Source organism: Equus asinus, chromosome 20 (genome assembly GCF_041296235.1).
Source record: "Equus asinus isolate D_3611 breed Donkey chromosome 20, EquAss-T2T_v2, whole genome shotgun sequence".
NCBI lineage: Eukaryota > Metazoa > Chordata > Mammalia > Perissodactyla > Equidae > Equus > Equus asinus.
Genome location: NC_091809.1, coordinates 108843147 through 108861747, shown reverse-complemented (window position 1 = coordinate 108861747; position 18601 = coordinate 108843147). Strand labels below are relative to the sequence as shown.

At 44.1% G+C, this 18601-nt stretch overlaps 1 protein-coding gene across 3 annotated transcripts in view; it reads left to right on the top strand.

Moving 5' to 3' along the window:
• The first annotated feature begins 1852 nt into the window (after positions 1–1852).
• The window catches only part of BDNF (brain derived neurotrophic factor), a 54839-nt gene continuing 38090 nt past the window's right edge, over positions 1853–18601 (top strand). Inside the window, exon 1 of one of the 3 annotated variants that reach the window (XM_044752591.2) lies at positions 1853–2395. In XM_044752591.2, the coding sequence (XP_044608526.1) occupies positions 2393–2395 (3 nt within the window). In that variant the 5' untranslated portion in view covers positions 1853–2392. Of the gene's footprint in view, positions 2396–3079; positions 3469–18601 lie in introns of those variants that run through there. The other 2 variants (XM_070491378.1, XM_070491381.1) reach the window with 2 other exon arrangements.

Genomic DNA, 18601 nt, shown 5'->3' with positions numbered 1-18601 from the left:
GAACTGTCCCTAATGAGGTCCAGCAAGCACTCGTATATATGTACCTTGGCTGGAGCCTAGGGTAAGCTGGGTTGGCTCTGGAAATATCTCTAGAGTGATATCAAGTCAATACTGGACTGACTTACAGTAATAATAACCCAGTACCAATGGGGGCTCCAATACACAGAATTAGGAAGGAAAGCCTGTTTTCCATAAGGAAGGCATTTCTGGGATGGGAGGGGGAGGGGAGCAGGACCTTGAAGCAGCTACTGAATGCTAATGTTCTGATGCTACTAACCATCCTATGGTGTAACTGAGTTTTTGCACATCAGGAAGCACGAATGACATTCAAACACAGCACTTTTGATTGGCGGAGAGAAGCTGGAAATTGGGAAGGGCTGGGTGGTCCGAAACTTCACAGCTATCCACCATCTTCCGCAGCATCTCTCTGCCTCGTCCCTGCAGTCAATGGCACCGCGACCAGGGCCTCTGACGCCGTGGGTGGGCTCCCCTTCGTGGGAACTCTGGGTGGGGAATAAAATCATGGTGTTGGTGCCAAAACGACACAACCCGAAATGCATCTAGGGACTTCCCAGGGCACTCGCGCTTCTCAGAGCGCCCTGCATCTCCATAACAACTGGCTTACACTCTTCCTCGGTTCCTCTGCTCAGCTGTGCAGGCGCCGGCTAGGGGCAGGCAAAGGGCGGCTTCGGTGGAAAGATACCTTAAGTTAGCTCCGCCCTAGGCCCGGGGACGTTGCCCGTGATCGACTTACAGCTTGCTGCCCGAGATTTCCCGAGTTCTCCCCAGGTCTCCAGCAGAGAGCAGCGCCCCTCTCCCACTTCGCCGCCTTTACCTCTCCTTTACACGGGGGGATGGTTGGGGGAGAGGGGTGGTAAGGGAGTGGGGAGGTGGTTTGTTTTGTTGTGCTTTTTTTCTTCTCCTTGAAGTTCATCCTTTCCCTTCTAAGTTACTTTCCGCCACACGTGACCTCCCCACTTCGCAGCCTGCGCAGCCACTGGTGGGGAAGCTCGGGTGCAGACCGCGGGGCTTCCTGGGAGAGCCCCCTCCCGCCGCTCGCCGCCGGGCCCGGCTCCTCGGGCGCCTCCCCGCCGCGCTCCCCCGGCACCTGGCGGCCCGGGAGCCCCCGGATGCTGCGGAAGCGGCTCCGGGAGGAAGCGCCGAGCGGACGCGAGCGCGGAGCCACCGCGGTAGCACCCTCCCTGCCTTTGCCCGCGGCTCCACGCTCCGCGGCGCGCCAGGCCAACCTCGCTGCGCATCGGGGCTGTTAACTCACATCTGAGAAGCCATAACCCATTAGAGCAAACGCAGTCATAACTTCATTCAACTCAGCCGCTCGAGAGCTCGGCTTACACAGGTTCCTGTGGGCAACTAGTGGCTCGCCCCAGAGCCTCTCGCCTAGTCATCAGTCCCTAAGAGGAAAAGGGAAAGTTGCCGGGCTGATGTGCGCTTCGACGCATGTACTTGTTCCCAAGGACAAGTCACTCAGCCCCCCCGCCCCGCCCCCCGCCTTGTCCCCCACCCTCCAACCTGATCATCACTCACGACCTCATCAGCTGGAGACCCTTAGTCATGATGGGGGAGGGGGAGGGCACGAACTTTTCTAAGAAGTTTCCTTTCTACCAAGGGAGTCACAGTGAGTTGGTCACGTAAACAGCACGGTTAGTCTTCGTCGTTGCCGCCACCCCCCCGCCCCTCCCGCGCCCCCCCCCCGCCCCCTCCCGCCCCCTCCCCCTGCGCTTTTCTGGTATTATTATTAAAGCGGTAGCCTGCTGGCGCTGATAAGCAACAAGTTCCCCAGCCGTCTTCCCGCCCTAGTCCGACAAGGCAAAGGTTTTCTTACCTGGCGACGGGAAAATCTCCCGAGCCGAGCTCAGCTTTGCCAGAGCCCCAGGTGTGACATGAGCAGTGGGCAAGGGAGCCGTGAGCAGGCTGAGTTATTTTTATGAGGGTACCCTGAAACTCCTCACTTCCCCGGGAACTTTCTGTGCCAGGACCCAGGGACGGGCGTTTGGGAGGCAGCCCCAGGAACCACCCGCTATATAGCAGGGCAGTTGGGCAGTCATTGGTAACCTCGCTCATTCATTAGAATCACGTAAGAACTCAAAAGGAAACGTGTCTCTCGGAGTGAGGGCGTTTGCGTAAATCTATAGGTTTTTCAACATCGATGCCAGTTGCTTTGTCTTCTGTAGTCGCCAAGGTGGTTGAGAGTTTAAGCTTGCGGATATTGCAAAGGGTTATTAGATTCATAAGTCACACCAAGTGGTGGGCGATCCACTGAGCAAAGCCGAACTTCTCACATGATGACTTCAAACAAGACACATTACCTTCCAGCATCTGTTGGGGAGACGGGATTTTAAGACACTTGAGTCTCCAGGACAGCAAAGGCACAATGGTGAGTAGCAATAAACCCTGCATTATAATTGAAAAATCTTGACATGTTGCTTAACAACGGGCATATCACAGCTCTTCCTAGCACTTCACACGCCACAGAACGGCAGCTACTCAGGCCAGGAGAATCGGGTTTTTACATAGTGCAACTTTAATTGGAATCATTTGAGATTTAACACAGCAATGTGGAACTGCGTGGAACAAACTTGGAGCCGGGGGGGGGGGGGGGGGTGTGTTATATTGGCTGTTCAAGGCTGATGCTTCTCTCCCAGCCTCCTTGCATTCCATTCTTTGCCTCTGTGTGTGTGGTGTATGAGCATATTCTATGATTTATATGTGGGCATGTAACTGACATTCGCAAGGGGGTTAATTTCCATCTAAAAACAATAATGATATTAGAGGTCGGGGTTAGGAGGTGGAGTGGGGGTAGGGATGGGGTAGCGACTGGGAGTTTGGATGCAGGTGGGGGTGGGGTTGGTGGGAGAGAAATAAGTCAGAAGTGCATGTCACCGGTAATGAAATGGGCAATCCTCTCATAGAAGAAAAGGGTCTTATCAACATGTGATCAACTATTAACAGGATGGCTTTGGCAAAGCCATCCGCACGTGACAAAACGTAAGGAAGTGGAAGAAACCGTCTAGAGCAATATCAAGTATCACTTAATTAGAGATTTTTTAGCCTTTTCCTCCTGCTGCGCCGGGTGTGTAATCCGGGCGATCGGAGCCCATTCAGCACCTTGGACAGAGCCAACGGATTTGTCCGAGGTGGTGGTACCCCAGGTAGCCGCCTCGGCCCCGCAGTGAAGCCAGCCCCGTGTCGCCCTTAAGAAGCGTCTTCCCTGAGGTTCGGCTCACACTGAGATCGGGGCTGGAGACAGAGTCAGATTTTGGAGCGGAGCGTGTGGAAAGCGAGCCCCAGTTTGGTCCCCTCATTGAGCTCGCTGAAGTTGGCTTCCTAGCGGTGTAGGCTGGAATAGACTCTTGGCAAGCTCCGGGTTGGTATACTGGGTTAACTTTGGGAAATGCAAGTGTTTATCTCCAGGATCTAGCCACCGGGGTGGTGTAAGCCGCAAAGAAGGTAAGCACCGGGGCGGGGACCCCCTGCAACCCCAATTCTTGAGCTATTTTGATACTCGATCTCCCCGAGAGGACGCGTGGTGGAGGGGAGGAGGTAGAGGAGAGCTTCAGAGGGGGGTTGTTTCTTGGTATTTGCCCAGTTTGAATTGCCCTAGGTGAGAGCCTTGGGGGAGAGCGAGAAGGAAAAAAAATGCTCAATCTTCCTGCGGATGTAATGAGTTTAGTTAACTTGGACCTGCAAATGTCTGATTCAAATGTAAGATTTCTCTTTTTCTCCCCTTCACCTCCCTCTTCTCCGTTCTCTTTGCCGGTGTGTGTGTGTGTATGTGTACAGTAGATTCATTACTAATTATGAAGCTTTTTCACAACATTCGATTTCCTAAATTTTGACTTTGTACCGTTTAGAATCAGGCGGTGGAGGTGGTGTGCGGTGAGGAAAGGGGAGGCGGAGGCTGGGGAGAGGGTAGGAGGTGACGCTAAATCTCCAACACAAAATGAATCAAGGTAATTTCAGCTCTTCTAGTGAGAAGGATTCATTCTCTGTCTCCCTCCGTCTCTCCCTCCTCCTCCCTCCCTCCTTCCCGCCCCCCCCTCCCTCCACCCCGCCCCCTCCTCCTGCCTCCATCCCTCCCTCGTTCTGTCTCTTCCCCTCCGTCGCCCTCGCGCCTCGCTGGATGTTTCTTTCTGGCTTTTTTTTTTTTTTTCCTCCCTCCCTCCCCACGAGTTTCGGGCGCTGGCTTAGAGGGCTCCCGCTTTCTCAAGGGAAGGGAGCCGCCGAGACCGCGCTCCGCTCCCCGGCCGGGCCGGATGCCTCACTGAGCCCAAGTCCGAGTCAGTCGGGGTAACTAAGGAAAGGGGGGCCTCTGCTTGGGAGGAGAAGGTCCTTTCGGGGCCGAAGAGGCTGGGAGCGGGCCGGGGGAGGGGGCCTGGGCGGCTGGAGGCGGTGGAGAAGAACACTCGTAGCTCCGCACGGCGGCTGGACAGAGCCACCAATCAGCTGGGCGCACAGACCGCCCAGCCACCGCGAGGCTGCACCCGGAGGCGCGGGTGGAGGGCGGCTGGCTAGCCGCGGGGCCGCCGCCGCCGCCCGGGTGGGCCGGGGGGCGGGGGAGACCAAAGCTGTTCGGAGCCTCCCTGCCTTCAGTCCACCTCCCCCGCCTCCGCCCCGGGACCCGGAGCGGCCAGAGCACGCCGCAGCGTCGTCCTCCTGCCTCTGATCTGGGACCCCAGGGACTTGCGCGCCCCTGTGCGGGGACCACCATCCTCCCCTCTCCTACAACCCTCGACCCACCCCCTTCCCGGGCCCTTTGTTCCGGCCGCCGAGCCCAGCCCGCCGGCAGTTTTCGCCCCGGGGCTTGGGCGTTCTGGACTCCTCCTTCCTGGATCAGCCTCTCTCAATTAAGAGGCGAGGGCTTGGGGTGGGGGTGGGGCAAGCGCAGGGGAAAACCTATTTCCGAAACTCAAGACTGTTCTCTCGAACGAAAGAAAGAATCCCAACTCTACTCTGGTGGAAAGGATGGATTCATAGGCAACGCGAGGATATTGTGGAGATTTAGAAGGAAAAAAATAAAATACAGGCACTAGGATGCGATGACGGTGATAGGCTGCTCGGCACACAAAGAGAGCGTAGGGCAGGGTTTACGGAGCGAGCCTGCAGCGAATGGGGCACAGATTGTTCCGAGATCCAGTCGTTTTCCAGTCAGATCTACGCGAGGGGAGGGGAGGGGAGGGGCAGGGAGGGGAGCGGGGCGGGAGGGGCCGGGCTTGGGGGCGGGGGGATTTCTGATCAGTCTGATGCAATTCCAAGCGTGCTGCAAAGGAACTCCAAGGAGTCCGCATCACCATCGCCACCCACCCTTCCCAGATGGTGCTGTTTTAAATACGGATCTGCAGGGCTGAACGCAGAACTGGGAGATTTATTGCAAAATCCCGAGAAGAGGGGGGAAGAGGGAATGGAGGGGCAGGATTTAAAGGTGCAACGCTTGCTTTTCCCCAATCAAGCGGCAACCGGTCGATTTTTTTTTTTCCTGCCTGTCTCTGGATTCTAATTCACCAAGGAAGAGGTGTAAATATTGTGACATTTTGAGGCGGCTTGATGGATGAGAAAAAAATGATCTGTCACTCTAAATTGCAGAGTTCCCTCTCTCCGCGAGATGCCTTGCTAGCGAATACTCGCTGCTGCCTAATACAGTTGCTAGGGCTTCAAATGAATGCATCGTTAAGGGAATATTATCCTTTTAGTCGACTTGCCAATTTTTCTGACAGTCGAACAGAGAAAATTGTAGATTTCATGTCTCTGGGAGACAGGCAGAGAAAATGCTTAACAATCTAAATCTTGCAATCTCGAGATCTTTAACGACTTAAACAAACCTCAAAAGTGTCACGTCATCCTCTCACACGCGCGCACACACACATCCTGGACTGGTGAGATGAGATGGTTTCTCCTAAAGTGTTGTGGAAATGAATGTCACTTTAAGAATGGTGCACCTGGTAGTCACTGTTTATGTGTATTTACATAGAGCTCCTCAGCATGACGGCAAGAAATTTCAGTTGTCCTCTCTGAAATCAGATGGAAGATTAGGAGGTGATAAAGAGGAGAGGGGAAGAAAGGGGGAGGTATTTTCAACCTAAAAAAATTATCTGTAACCCTGCCTACTTTTGTACCCCTGGTCTTGCATATTAATATTTCTGCGTGAGATTTTAGCTTGGTCTAGCTCCCCCAATGGAATATATCAGTATTGATTCAGATGAAAATATATTCATCCTGCCTGTAGCTTTTCAGTGTCATTGATAGTAAGACCTACAGCACAGCAATTTTTGGAGGATAGAGGAGAAGGAAAGGGCTTTGCAAACTGGGAAGCAGACACTCCTAAATGGGAGGCATCAATCACTAGGACATTCTCTGCATAAAGCATTTTCATTTGATTGAACCAGAGTGCTAGCTATTTTTAAGTATCATCTAATTTGTGTGGTCAAGGCAGTAAATGGGGATTTTTAAAGCAAATTTTTTTGTTGGCTTACAAAATATTATTTGTCAGTTGCCTATCAATGTAAATTCAGAAGATCTTTAAAAGATCTAAAATCGATGTACATAAGCCTCTTCATTCACTTGCCAGCCTCTTCCTATCAAATCTTGGAATTCTTAATAAGAGGCATAGCTGGGGAACTCAGTTTCTTTCCTTTTCCTGGCCTGTCCTCTAGGGGAAGCTTTAGTAAGAAACAACATTCCAAAATCAAGCAATGTGAGAAGCAAGGGCCTGGAGGACCACAAAGGAGATGATCAGCCACAAAAACCAACGAATAGAAATGAGGAAAACTCAGCATTGAGGCGTGACTTTTTATTCTTAATTCTATGATTTGGAGACCAGGCTCCAACTTGCTCAAATAACATTCACTCAATCAAATTGCTTACAATCTGTCAGTTAAAATGATGTCTAACTGAACATATTTCTTATTAAATTTAGTCCTACCAAAGGCCGGTGAAGCTAATCTTTGCTTTTAATTAGGACGAACTAATCTAACCATTTAAATGATTCTAATCAATATGAACTGATATCATCTGATTTTAAAATTCTGCTTAAAACTAAATTTGTTCTGAAAAGCACTGACTTGCCAGAAAAATATCTATTTTTGTAGCTTTCTTTTCACTCTATGGATAATTTAATGAGTTGCCTATTTTAATTTTACAACTGCTACCTCAGAAGTATCTCAAATTATCTTTCTTTGGCTGGTGTCTTTCTCTGCTGATCTGCTCTGTGTGTGTGTGTGTGTGTGTGTGTGTGTGTGTGTGTGTGTGTAGGCATATTTGTCTCTGTGTGTTTTCTAGTGAATTTAACAAGCAGTCAGGCTTTTAAATGTACACGCCATAATCCATGTAAAGAACAGCGTGTGGTGCTTAATAAATAAAAATAAACATTAACGTTTAGCGAGAGCTTACCATCATTGAATCCTTATGGAAATGGGGGGGACGCCTTTAAGGGGAGAAAGATTAAATTCTTAAACAATAAAAAGAAAATTTTCTCTCCCCTTTAGCTTAAGAGTGACCACAATTTCAAAAATATGAACTCTTTCTTCTCTTACTTTGGAGGTTAAAGCTATTGCTTTAACAAGTGTGTCATGAGAAAGATACGCATGCTCCATAAAGACTGATACCCCCAAACAGGGTGATGCAAAGATCATGGTGTTCAGGTCTTTAGCCCTGCCTCCATCCTTATTTGGCAATTTGGGGAATGTTCATTCTGAGTTTTTAAAATTCAGATGAGCTTTTTTTTCTCTTTCTAACATTCTAAAGGAGTGCTATAAGGAATTCTGCAATAATGCAGATTTTGTCTTTCCTAATAATAGTACTTTCTATGCATACAGTGCTTTGAAAGCCCCTTACAGGTTTCCTTATTTAATTTCTTCTGCAATTGTGTGGGATAGGAGTCATCAGTCACCTTTTACAGATCAGGAGCCTCAGGTTCAGAGTTGCCCAAGACCGCATTGCCAGGCAGAGGTGAAGACTGACTCAGAATCTGTTTCTTCAGATTTCAAGGACTGTGCTGGTTGCTCTCTAGACTGTGCTGCCTCCGACCCCACTCAGGCATCTGAGGGGATTGTAGGCATTATTTTCTCCTATGTTGAATTCTTTAATTAAAAAAGGTTACCTACAAATACAGTAGTTTCCAAAATTCTGCAGGCCTAATGAAAAATTTTTGCCAGTCTATGACCTTCTCTTCCCAAGCCTTTCTTTCCCTCTCCTACAATTGGAGGCTCCAAGAAGGCAGGAATCTTCCTGTAGCTGACACACCGTCTAAGGCACAGTCAGTAACTCCCCCCGAAAATCAACACTGAGAATAGGAAGAGCCAAAGCCAAGAAGCAGTTTACTTTTACGTGTGAGTCATAGAATCCGAGGGCTGGAAGGTTCTCAGAGGTCACTTAGCCCAGCCTATATCTGATGCATGAATTCGTGCTGGCTCGTTTTCTTCTAACCTTCTGGAATTTCATCCCAGTCTTGGATGCCTGGGAGCATGCTTATCTTGGTAGATATTCTGATACTTATGGGGGTCATGAGCTTGACTGGCCATTTCCCGCTTGGCCCAAGAGATATACTTTCTATGGAAACTCTAACATCCATAATTTTATTCTATAAGCATTAATTGACAACCTTTTATGTGCCAGGAATCGTGCTGAAGTCTGGACATTCATCCGTGAGCAAGACTGAACGGTACCTATCTTGGTGGAGCTTATGGCTTAGAGACATGACTGGTCCTTTAATTTGCTCTTTTCCCTAGAAGGGTACAGACTTCTAGATTTTTACTTTTTTCAAGAGAATGCAATGAACCACATTAAAAGACTGAGTTCAGGTTTTGCTCTCAACTAGTTGTCTGTAGCTGGAAAAATCAATTAGGCCCTCTCTATGTCTATTTCCTCACGCATAAACCAAGGAGGATACTCTCAGGATAAACTCTGAATTTAATTTTAGCTCCAAGTTTGAGTCATATGATGGATAACAATTTCTTGGTGGAAAGTAGGGCCTGTCACCCTAACCTTTGATGATTTACAATTTTGGGCCCCACCAATTTTTAATTTGTTTGTTAAGAAGCACGTTATGAAAAATCAAAGCAACTTATTTGAACCCAGCATAGAAGGAATCTAGATAATGACCCTATCATTTTCTGAAAAATGATGACCTGGAAAATTTTCATTTGAGCATTGATCTCAAACTTCTGCAGATTATTTTTTAAAGGGATGGGGTGATGAGAGACTCACTCTGAAATTAAATGCTTATTTTCTTCGTGCAAGCAGATGTTCTAATTTTTCAGATCGTTTCCCTTTAAAACCAAAGATATTACCTTCTGAAATTGTCTGGGCCTCATGAATAATGCATTATATACACATGATAATAGATAATTAGATGGACCAACCAGGAGAAACATGAAAGGAAGCTGGTAGCCCAAGGACTGCAGAAGGTGTGTGGGCATTTTGACATCCAGGAAACGCTATAGATCTGTCCTTAGCTAACTCAGCCTGGTGGAGATAATTAAGAAAAAATGTGGGTGTAGAAAGGCTGCAAGCCATTCCCTGGGATGGGCTAGATTGCTGCAGTAGTTCAAAAACAATTGGCACAGCCACCCACACTGGACATGATTGCCCTTTGATGAGGCAGCTATTGACTTTTATAAAGATGCCATATTTAAAATAACTTCTGATGCACCAGGATGACAGGCATCATTCTTGAATTCTATTTTAGACAAATGGCAAAATATATTCAAAAGAATTAATTTAAAAATAAAAAACTTTAGCGTCTGGTTTCTAAAAACCAGCAGTTGAGCAACATGTGACCCCCGAATTTAACAGTTTAGTCTGAAACTAGGAGAAACGTGAGACATTTTGACCAGTTATGAGCATCTTCTGGCCCACCACAGGAGGTAGAAAGTACTTTGCCAATGTTTTTCACCTCTGAGTGAATGTTAAATGCACTCAAAAACCTTCTCACGCTGGGAAAGGGAAATCCAATCAATTGCCCTAAACAGCAGAGGAAAATGCTCTGAAATCTTTGTGCCCAGAGTGCATGTTACAGTGTTATGGAATCTAGAAATTCCTTCAGAATATGCTAAATCCCACTCTCGTCAGCATCAGATGGATTTGGGCTGATCTATCTTATCTCCAGCTTCATGGAGAACATCAACTCCCTACTATCCCTGGGTAAAAGGAGACTGAGGGAAAAAATATCCAAATTGGGTATTTGTAGAAAGTCTCCATAAATATCTAGAACCTTTGCGATAGGATAATGCAGGATGAGTGAATAGAAAGGAGAGAGAGAACGTGAAGTAAACTGAGCAGAGAAATAAAAGGGAAACCAAACTAGGGTTAGTATTCTACAGGTGCTCGAATCGGAGTGTCCCCTCTCTGACTCCTCAGGGCCGTCTGTTCACTGAGAGTGATCTCTACTGTCCGGGCTCACTACTGTTCTGCTTTCTTGGGCAGGAAACGATGATTTCTTCCCTTTAACCTTCCTGCTCCAGTAAGGGCTTCTTTCTCCCTAACCACTTCCATAGTCAATGTTTAAGAACAGCCTTCTTATTGCTTCTCCTTGGGGTATGTCGGATTAACGCAGGCTTGGCAACCTCTTTTGTGTCACAGACTTCACTCTTTAGCAGCCTGGTCAAGCCTATATAAACCCTTCTCAGAAAAATGTTTCTAAATGAATAAAATAGAAAAGAATAAGATTACAAAGGACAGCAATTACATTGAAATAGTTATAAAAATATTTTAAAAAACAGTATATTGTGTGATATAGTAATACACGTGCTTTTGTAATGCACTAAATAAGGTCTAGCACAAGGTAAATAGGATAATTTTGAAGTAAGATAGGCATCAATGTATTTTGAGGTATCTGTAACAACCGACGTGTGATCTGAAGGTGTCTGTGATTTCTGTTGGTGACAAAGTCTGCAAACACTACTGTATTGCATTTGCCAAACGTACTTGACAACACAACACTGTTGTAGAGGGGCACTTATTAACATAGCGTAGACTCAGAAATGGTAATTTAGTCTCTTGCTGCCTTTCAGTATTACCATTAAGTTTTCCTTCCTGGCAAAAGGATATTGACATTTGGAGAAAACTTTTGAAATTCACTTTTGCCATTGGACAAGCTGCCAAGTGGAAAAAGAACCAACCGATGAGATGGCTAGGATGCAGCAGACATGTTTCTATTGACTGAGATTGCTGTTACTCTAAAGTTTATCCTTAGTACCTATAGCGCTATCCCAATGCCCCAGAAATCCATCATGCCATTGAAAAAGAGAAGAGTTCAGATTCCGCTCATTAACTCAGTGGGCATTGCCTCAGGTATCGGGTGTGACTAACCTCAACAGATTATACAGACTCTTCATTTTTGTCATTGCTACCTTATGGGAAAGTAGATGCAAATTATGGTGGCATGGAATAACATTTATTTTGCATTTATCCAGTGCTAAATTCTTTGCTTTGCATTTGACATGTATTATTTAACCCTCAAGGCAACTCTCTGAGACAGGTTATATTCTTATTGTATAAATAAGGAAACTGGAGCTCAGAGAGTTTAAGTAACTTGCCCAAAATAATACAGCAAATCTTACATGGAGAAACTAAAACTGAAACTAAAGCGTTTTGATTCCAAAGTCTGTTATAAAATCCTGCCTCCATGTCTAATAGCTACCGCCTAGATTTGACGTGGGTCTCCCATTTCAGGTTTGCACACATGTTTTGTCAAGAGATCTTCGCCGCAACCCTTTGAGGTGGCTGAGAATCTGAAAATTAGTGCCCACAAGGGCTGTCTTAGAATTATGTTGAATCTGCTAACTAATGAAAGACTCTCAAGCCACTGGCTGTCGCCTATCTTTTTTGAAGCCCCGTTTTTACGATCACACCAGCAGAGAGTGATAATACTTTAAGTGTTTTGTGAGGATCAAATAAATTCATAATAAAATCTAACTTTGAGTTCGCGGTGGTGAGCATTCCACATCTCCATAGTTAACTGAATCCTCACAACAATCTTTCTAGGCAGAGATTATTATTATTCCTCTTTTAAAGAGAAAGAAACTAAGGCTCAGTTAATTAATTAACTATCCTAAATTAGCAGAGCCAATAAGTGGCAAAGCTTGATTGAAACCCTGGTCGATCTAATTCCAAAACCCTTTCTTTTAATCTGTAAACTAATCTGTAAGTCACTGTGCAATCTTAGGTGTTACTATAATCGTTGTCACGTTTAAAACACCAGCAAGAAAGAGAATTGTCTGGAAATAAGTATATAGTCACTGAAGAGAAAGATCAGTATCTGGAGCTCTTCCACCTGCACGTTCTTCCTTCCACTTACTTTAGTTTATTAACCCAATGGATGATGTCTAACTCCTTTCTTAACTTGTTTAGGGTAGATCCAAGTTAGTTGGCTTCTGAGAGTTATTGAGTAAGAAATGTTATAAATTGTTTGGATTAGGATTTAGTATGTTTAGAAGCCGTTTCATAAATTTGCCTTTTCAAACTGTTACTGGCTGCAGCACTGCAGATGCTGTGAGGAGGAACGCCCTTTCCAAAAGCACAGTGGATGAGAAACCGCCAAAGCTAACATGTTGTTTACAGATCCGGAGAAGAAGGGGATGGACAGGCACAATCCTCAACGTAATTACAAGGCTTACGGTCCCTGTTGGGGACTAGAATGTTTATTGGCTTTCCTTGTGCAATTCAGTGTTCTTCCTCCAAAGGCTCCCCTCAACTTGGAACTTCTCCGGAAACAGCATCTCAGTTGGAAAAATGCCAAGATTTGGCATCTGGATCCTTTGTGTCTTTGCACCAACTCAGAACTCAGATACCAGCTCTAGAAACTAAGCTGGGAGACAATCTGAGTAAGGAAGGAAGTCATACATCTCCCTGGGCACCTTCCTGATAAGTTTCTTCCATCTTCCTCCTGGAAAGCAACTCCTAGAAAGATGTGGTTTTAAACGCACAATTTGATGCATACTAGTAAGTCTTAGATAGCACAAGTCAGTGGTCTTTGCAGAGCTGCCAAAGTCATGTAAGGAACCAAAGATGTGGAGGCCTATGGGGAGACCTCATCTCGCCTCCACTCAGATTTATGCAAGGAAGGATGGCCTGAACTCATGATGTATTTGATATGTCCCAGAGCTCAGAAGCCAGCCTCACAGGAAAGGATGATCTTAAAGGACATGACATTTTGGTGTATGAAAAAGTCTACCTAAAGCTTCGGCAGAAATAACTACGTAATATAACAGATAGAAGAGCACCAATCCTTACCTTGGCTCAAGGTTCTAACTTTAGGGGAAATAATTACATGAGTTCCAAGTTTAGTTTACCAAATGATACACAGTTCCTGGAAGGAGTCCAAATTTAGATGGAAAAAGTACCTTAAAGATGATCTTGCTCACTGCTTCTCCTGGTGCATTGAAATCACCTGAATCATTTGTTCCTTTTGAGCTGAGGTCTGAACGTGCTGCCAGGCTCAACAACCACAGCTTATAGCCCATTGCCCTCATGCTATTGATCGGGCAACTGAGGTGCACGGTAGTGAAGGTCTCTCAACTTATTCAACAGACATTTCTACAGAACTTAAAGTATCGATGTGAACAGGCTTGGACCAGTGAAGTGATTTGCCCAGGTCACATGGCCGGAAAGTGATAGACTTTAAACTAGGACCCAGATTCTCTTGACTACTATTTGGGCCTTAAAATCAGAGCATATGACAATGATATTTCTTCTATTTTTCAATAATCAAAACATAAGAAAACAATGGACGGTCTGTGCAAGATTTTAATTATCTCGATTTTCAAAATAAAGTGTTTTGTATATAACAGATTAATTACAATATACATAATTAACAAAATGTTAATAGCGTGCTAATAAGACATTATTAATGTCAAAATAAGACAAAAGTAATTATATTTTAAACTTCTTAACTTTCAGTCGTTACTTTAAGATTATTGAGACACTAGCTAAGACAAGATGAGTTGAAACTCAAGTTTTCATTGATTCCTGTATTATTCCCTATATTTTCAGTTACTTCATCTGGTTCTGGATTCTCACCTGAAATTTGACAACAGCTATATTTGGTTTTTAGTGACAAAATTCTTGTAGCTTCCTTCCCCTTCACTCCAAGAAAACAAAACAAAAAATTGATTTATTTCCCTTAAAACGATCAAGAAATAAGGAGGAAATTCTAAAATTAATTGTATTTATTAAAATCCCTAGTCTTAAAAATGTTAGGGAATGTTTACTAATTTAAACTTTATATTTTTTAACCCATGCTGTTTTCCAGAAGTACTCATTAAGGCTGTCTTTTTGTTCTTCATACGATATCCATACATATAATTCTGCTTTTGTGATTAATTTCTGTTATTAAATACTGTTTGAAGTTGTGCTCTTATAAACATCAATTAAATGAAGGGTAAATTAGATACTTTATAAATTCTCCCTAGGAATGGAGGGAAAAATCATATGAATAAATAACAATATGAATTACCAAAAACAAAATAACAAAAAGTAATATTGGAAAAAATGTTAATTAGTCAAGCAAATAGTCAGGAACATGTCAAACTTCTACATATTTTTTGAGATAAATTGGCATCGTGTAGGTTAGCATGATTCTCTTTTATGAAATTCAACTTATTTTTACTCACTTCAGTCTAATTAGTTTTGTGTGCAGATAAAATGGAAGGCAATAGAAATTTGGCTTGCAAAGTAGTTCTAAGATGATCTACATCCACAATCTGGTTGTAATGCCATCAGAATATGTTTATTATGTGAGAATGGTAATTCGAGTTAGCATTCAGTGTAGACATAAAGCAATGAGCCAAGCAAGCTAACCAAACTTGTTTATCCTGGGAACTTTTTTTTCATTAAAAAGATCAGAAATATATGAATTTTTTTTTAAAAAAAACATCAGAATATGTGATAGTATTGGCTCATTCTTCCCAAGGCCTCTAGGAAGATATGCCTATGAAATAAAAGATCCTTAGCACTAAACATGTTACTGCATTTGGGAGATGCAAAGACTTTGGGAATAAATAAAGTGTTGGGTCTTCATTTTTCTAATTAAGCACGAAGGCCATCTTGAGGAAAGCTGACTGTGGTCTGAATTTGCATCCCAGAAATGCATTTAATGTGTATCATGGAATCAACATCTGACTTCCAAAATTGGATATCTAGCCATCTACTCCCCACCTCACCCACATCACCCCCTCTCCCAGGGCATGAGTGCTGTCCAAACAGAGGAAAATAAGGAGTTTCCCTGAACACATATAGAACAATGACTGGAAAAAAAAGTGAATTAGAGGGTCTTGGAATTTAAATGCATGGCTCTGCCCCCCCCCCCCCATTCATTTCCCCTTCTACCCTATCTCTCTGTCCTTAACTTTGATGAAACATTGTATTTATCCTACCCTGCCTCAACATCACCCTTTCTTAGGTCCAACTAGACTTACCACTTTTTGGTGCCCTGCACTGGTAGACTAAGGTTTCAGAAGTGCCTACTTACAGCAAACACTCTTAGTAGTCTTCTTTTGGTCACAGAGTCCCTTGACAACTCCTCAAAAGGATATCATGAAGGGAACATAAATGTTCTCCTCTCCCACTCCCTTTCTTTTTAGTGTGTTTATTTCATTCTGTGTCTGCCCTAATTTCTTCTTGGGACTACTGGATTGATTTTGCAATCACCACTGAATGCTCTAAATGTGCCCTAAACAGACAACCACAAGTAGTGGCCATGGTATTTCTGCTGATCCCGTGGTCTTCAGCTGGGTTATAGAGAATTAGAAGCCCCCAAATATTTGGTCTCATTAGGTTGTGAGGTCCTAATGGAGATATACCTGACAAGGGAAGTAATCAGGTAACCTTGACTCTAGGTATCTCGTAGGTTAGCATGAGTCTCTTCTATGGACTTCAAGTTAGTTTTACTCTTTTCTAAACAGGTTTATGTGCAGACAAAATGAAAAGAAATGCTTCAATTTAGGAGAAAGTTCAAGCTTCAAAATAGTGTAGCATTTCATAGATCTTACTTTCTGAGAGAAACTACATCAAAAGAAGCACTCAAGTGTACGAAAGGACTATCCCAATTTAACAATTAAAGGTCTACAGCTTGGGATATTAGTGGAGCACAGAAAAGTCACTCGTTCTTAAACAATTTTGTTGAGAGGGAAAAAAGAGTCAAAACGAAATGTCCTGTTTAAGATTTTTTTTTTTGAAAAGTGCTTCGTTTAAAAACAGAGGATAGAAGATAGAGCTTTGACGTGAAGGCTCGTCTTTTTATGAAACAAAACCACTTCTGTCTCCAAGTTGCGAGGGAAGGATTTGTCAATCTGATTGAACCTTCCCTTTAGTTTTTCCCAACAGCTGTGTTCAGATAATTCATGACTCCCATATTTCCTGAGCCCTGGATAATTTCACACACATGTCTAGTTTGGGGCTACACACTTTCAGAAGAATATGGAGATCTTGGAGGAGGTCCAGCGTAGACCAAGGGAAATGATTAATGGATTGGAAGTTGGAGTTTATGAAGAAAGTTTGTGAGATCTGATTTCTTGCTATGAGAAAATCTGAGTGGTGACTTAATGACACAAGGAGGTTAGTAAGCAGCTGTTCTCCATCTTCACTAAGGTTGAATGAAATGAAGTAAGATATAAATTGCAACAAGAACAAAAATGTGTTACAAGTAGGAACTTCCAGGCACTAAAATTGCCGGATTCTTAGAAAGGTTCTCAGAAGAGAGATGTGCAGTCTACTTCCCTGGTCTGCAATGATAGGCCTATGAGTCAAGAGGAGCATGAGATAATCTCTTAAGACCCCTTCTGGATCTACCTTTTTATAAGTCTACCTAATCATATTTAGAAAAATTATTTACCTGAAGTGTGTCTCATTTTCTCCCGACCACTACCTCCACCCCTGACCCCTTATCCTTTGTCTACCTTCTGTAAAACACTGTTAACCAAGGGTAGCTAGGGCACTTATCAACCACGGTGGGCCCTCCCTAGCTTCCAGGTGCCCCTTGGCTATAGGCACAAGTTTCTTGTCATCACTACTACCCCCTGGCCACTAGGGGCATGCTGATGGTCATCTTTCTATACACCAAGTGCATGGCAAAGGAAAACAAAGCTAAACAAAATTCCCTACCTTTAATTAATTCACAAGTGGCCCAATGGATTAAAAGACAAATCTATGTCCTAGAATGTGACCACCTAAAAGGCTGAAATATGTTTGTTCCCCTGTCTGTATCACCGTCCATAGAGCAGTGTCTGGCAGTTGGTGTTCAGCAAGTTTTCATCAACTGCATGGATGTAACTGTGAAGTGAAGGCAAACTGAAGTAGAGAAAGTCAAGAGCTTCAGATGTTACCAAACAATTCTGTGTGTAGACAGACCTAAAGCCTACCCCTTGCCACCCAGCATGGGCACTGAGGGTTTTATCCCCACCATGCCTGTGCCACCTAGAGGACTCAGACAAGAGAGCCACCACACATCCTGCTCAGATCCTTAGTCAAAAAGACCATTTGAGATGGGCACTGTGTAAATTCAGAATCACATAAAAATAGGCCAAATTCTTAGTCTGATTTTTGTGTGTGTGCGTGAAGAAGATTGGCCCTGAGCTAACATCTGTTGCCAATCTTCCTCTTTTCGCTTGAGGAACATCTGTGCCAGTGCTCCTCTATTTTATGTGTGGGATGCTGCCACAGCATGGCTTGATGAGTGGTGTATAGGTCTGTTCCTGGGATCTGAACCTGCAAACCTCAGGCCACCGAAGCGGAGTGCATGAACTTAACCACTAGGCCACTGGGCCAGTCCCTTCATGTGATTTTTTTAATACAACTTTAGGAAGTTTGGTAGTTATTTTTTTCTGACTTATCTTTTTGCACGTGCTTTCTTCTCCATGACGAATATAAAATTTGGCAGTAGAAAATATCTCACCCCAATTGTCACACAGTCTAAATAGCTGGGTCTCACAAATAAGGTAATTTGCTCCTTACAATCTTATTTAATGTCCTGAAACCCTTTGGTGTAAACTTGCTAATTCTTCTCATGGCTCTTCTCCAGGTAAAACCAACAGATACCACAGTCAGCTGTTGTCGATTTGTGTCCACAGTCACATCCCTTTTGACCATGCTTATAGAAACATCACGAGTAAACCAATTTATCCTTCACGATTAATTTCTAAATGTTCTCAGGAAAAATCTGGTAACTTGGAGGGTTATAAGTTGATGACTCGCATATGTTTGGGGGTTACTCTCAGTTGTTTCAAAATGGTTTTTGTGCTGTTTTTCTTGATCCAACTAAATATTATTCCCAGATGAGACCAATTTTTGACCTTCTTGTTCTAGTCTCCTAATCTTGACCCTTCCAACACTTTCCTGCTGTGGTTTCTTTCCTTTGTTTGCCACTAATGGCCATGCCTGGTTACATAATTCCTGAAACAGGTGTTGACCAATCTGGACACATTTGAATATGGCATGGAGGTCTTCTCATGGTTCTTGAAAAACTTAGAGAGAAGACGTGCACCTCATATTAAGGTGCTATCTAATGAATAGGGATGTTATTTCTCCCTTAAGATTTTTCTTAGGACAGGCCTTACTCAATAATTTGGAGGATTGTGAGTGACATAGCTGGAGG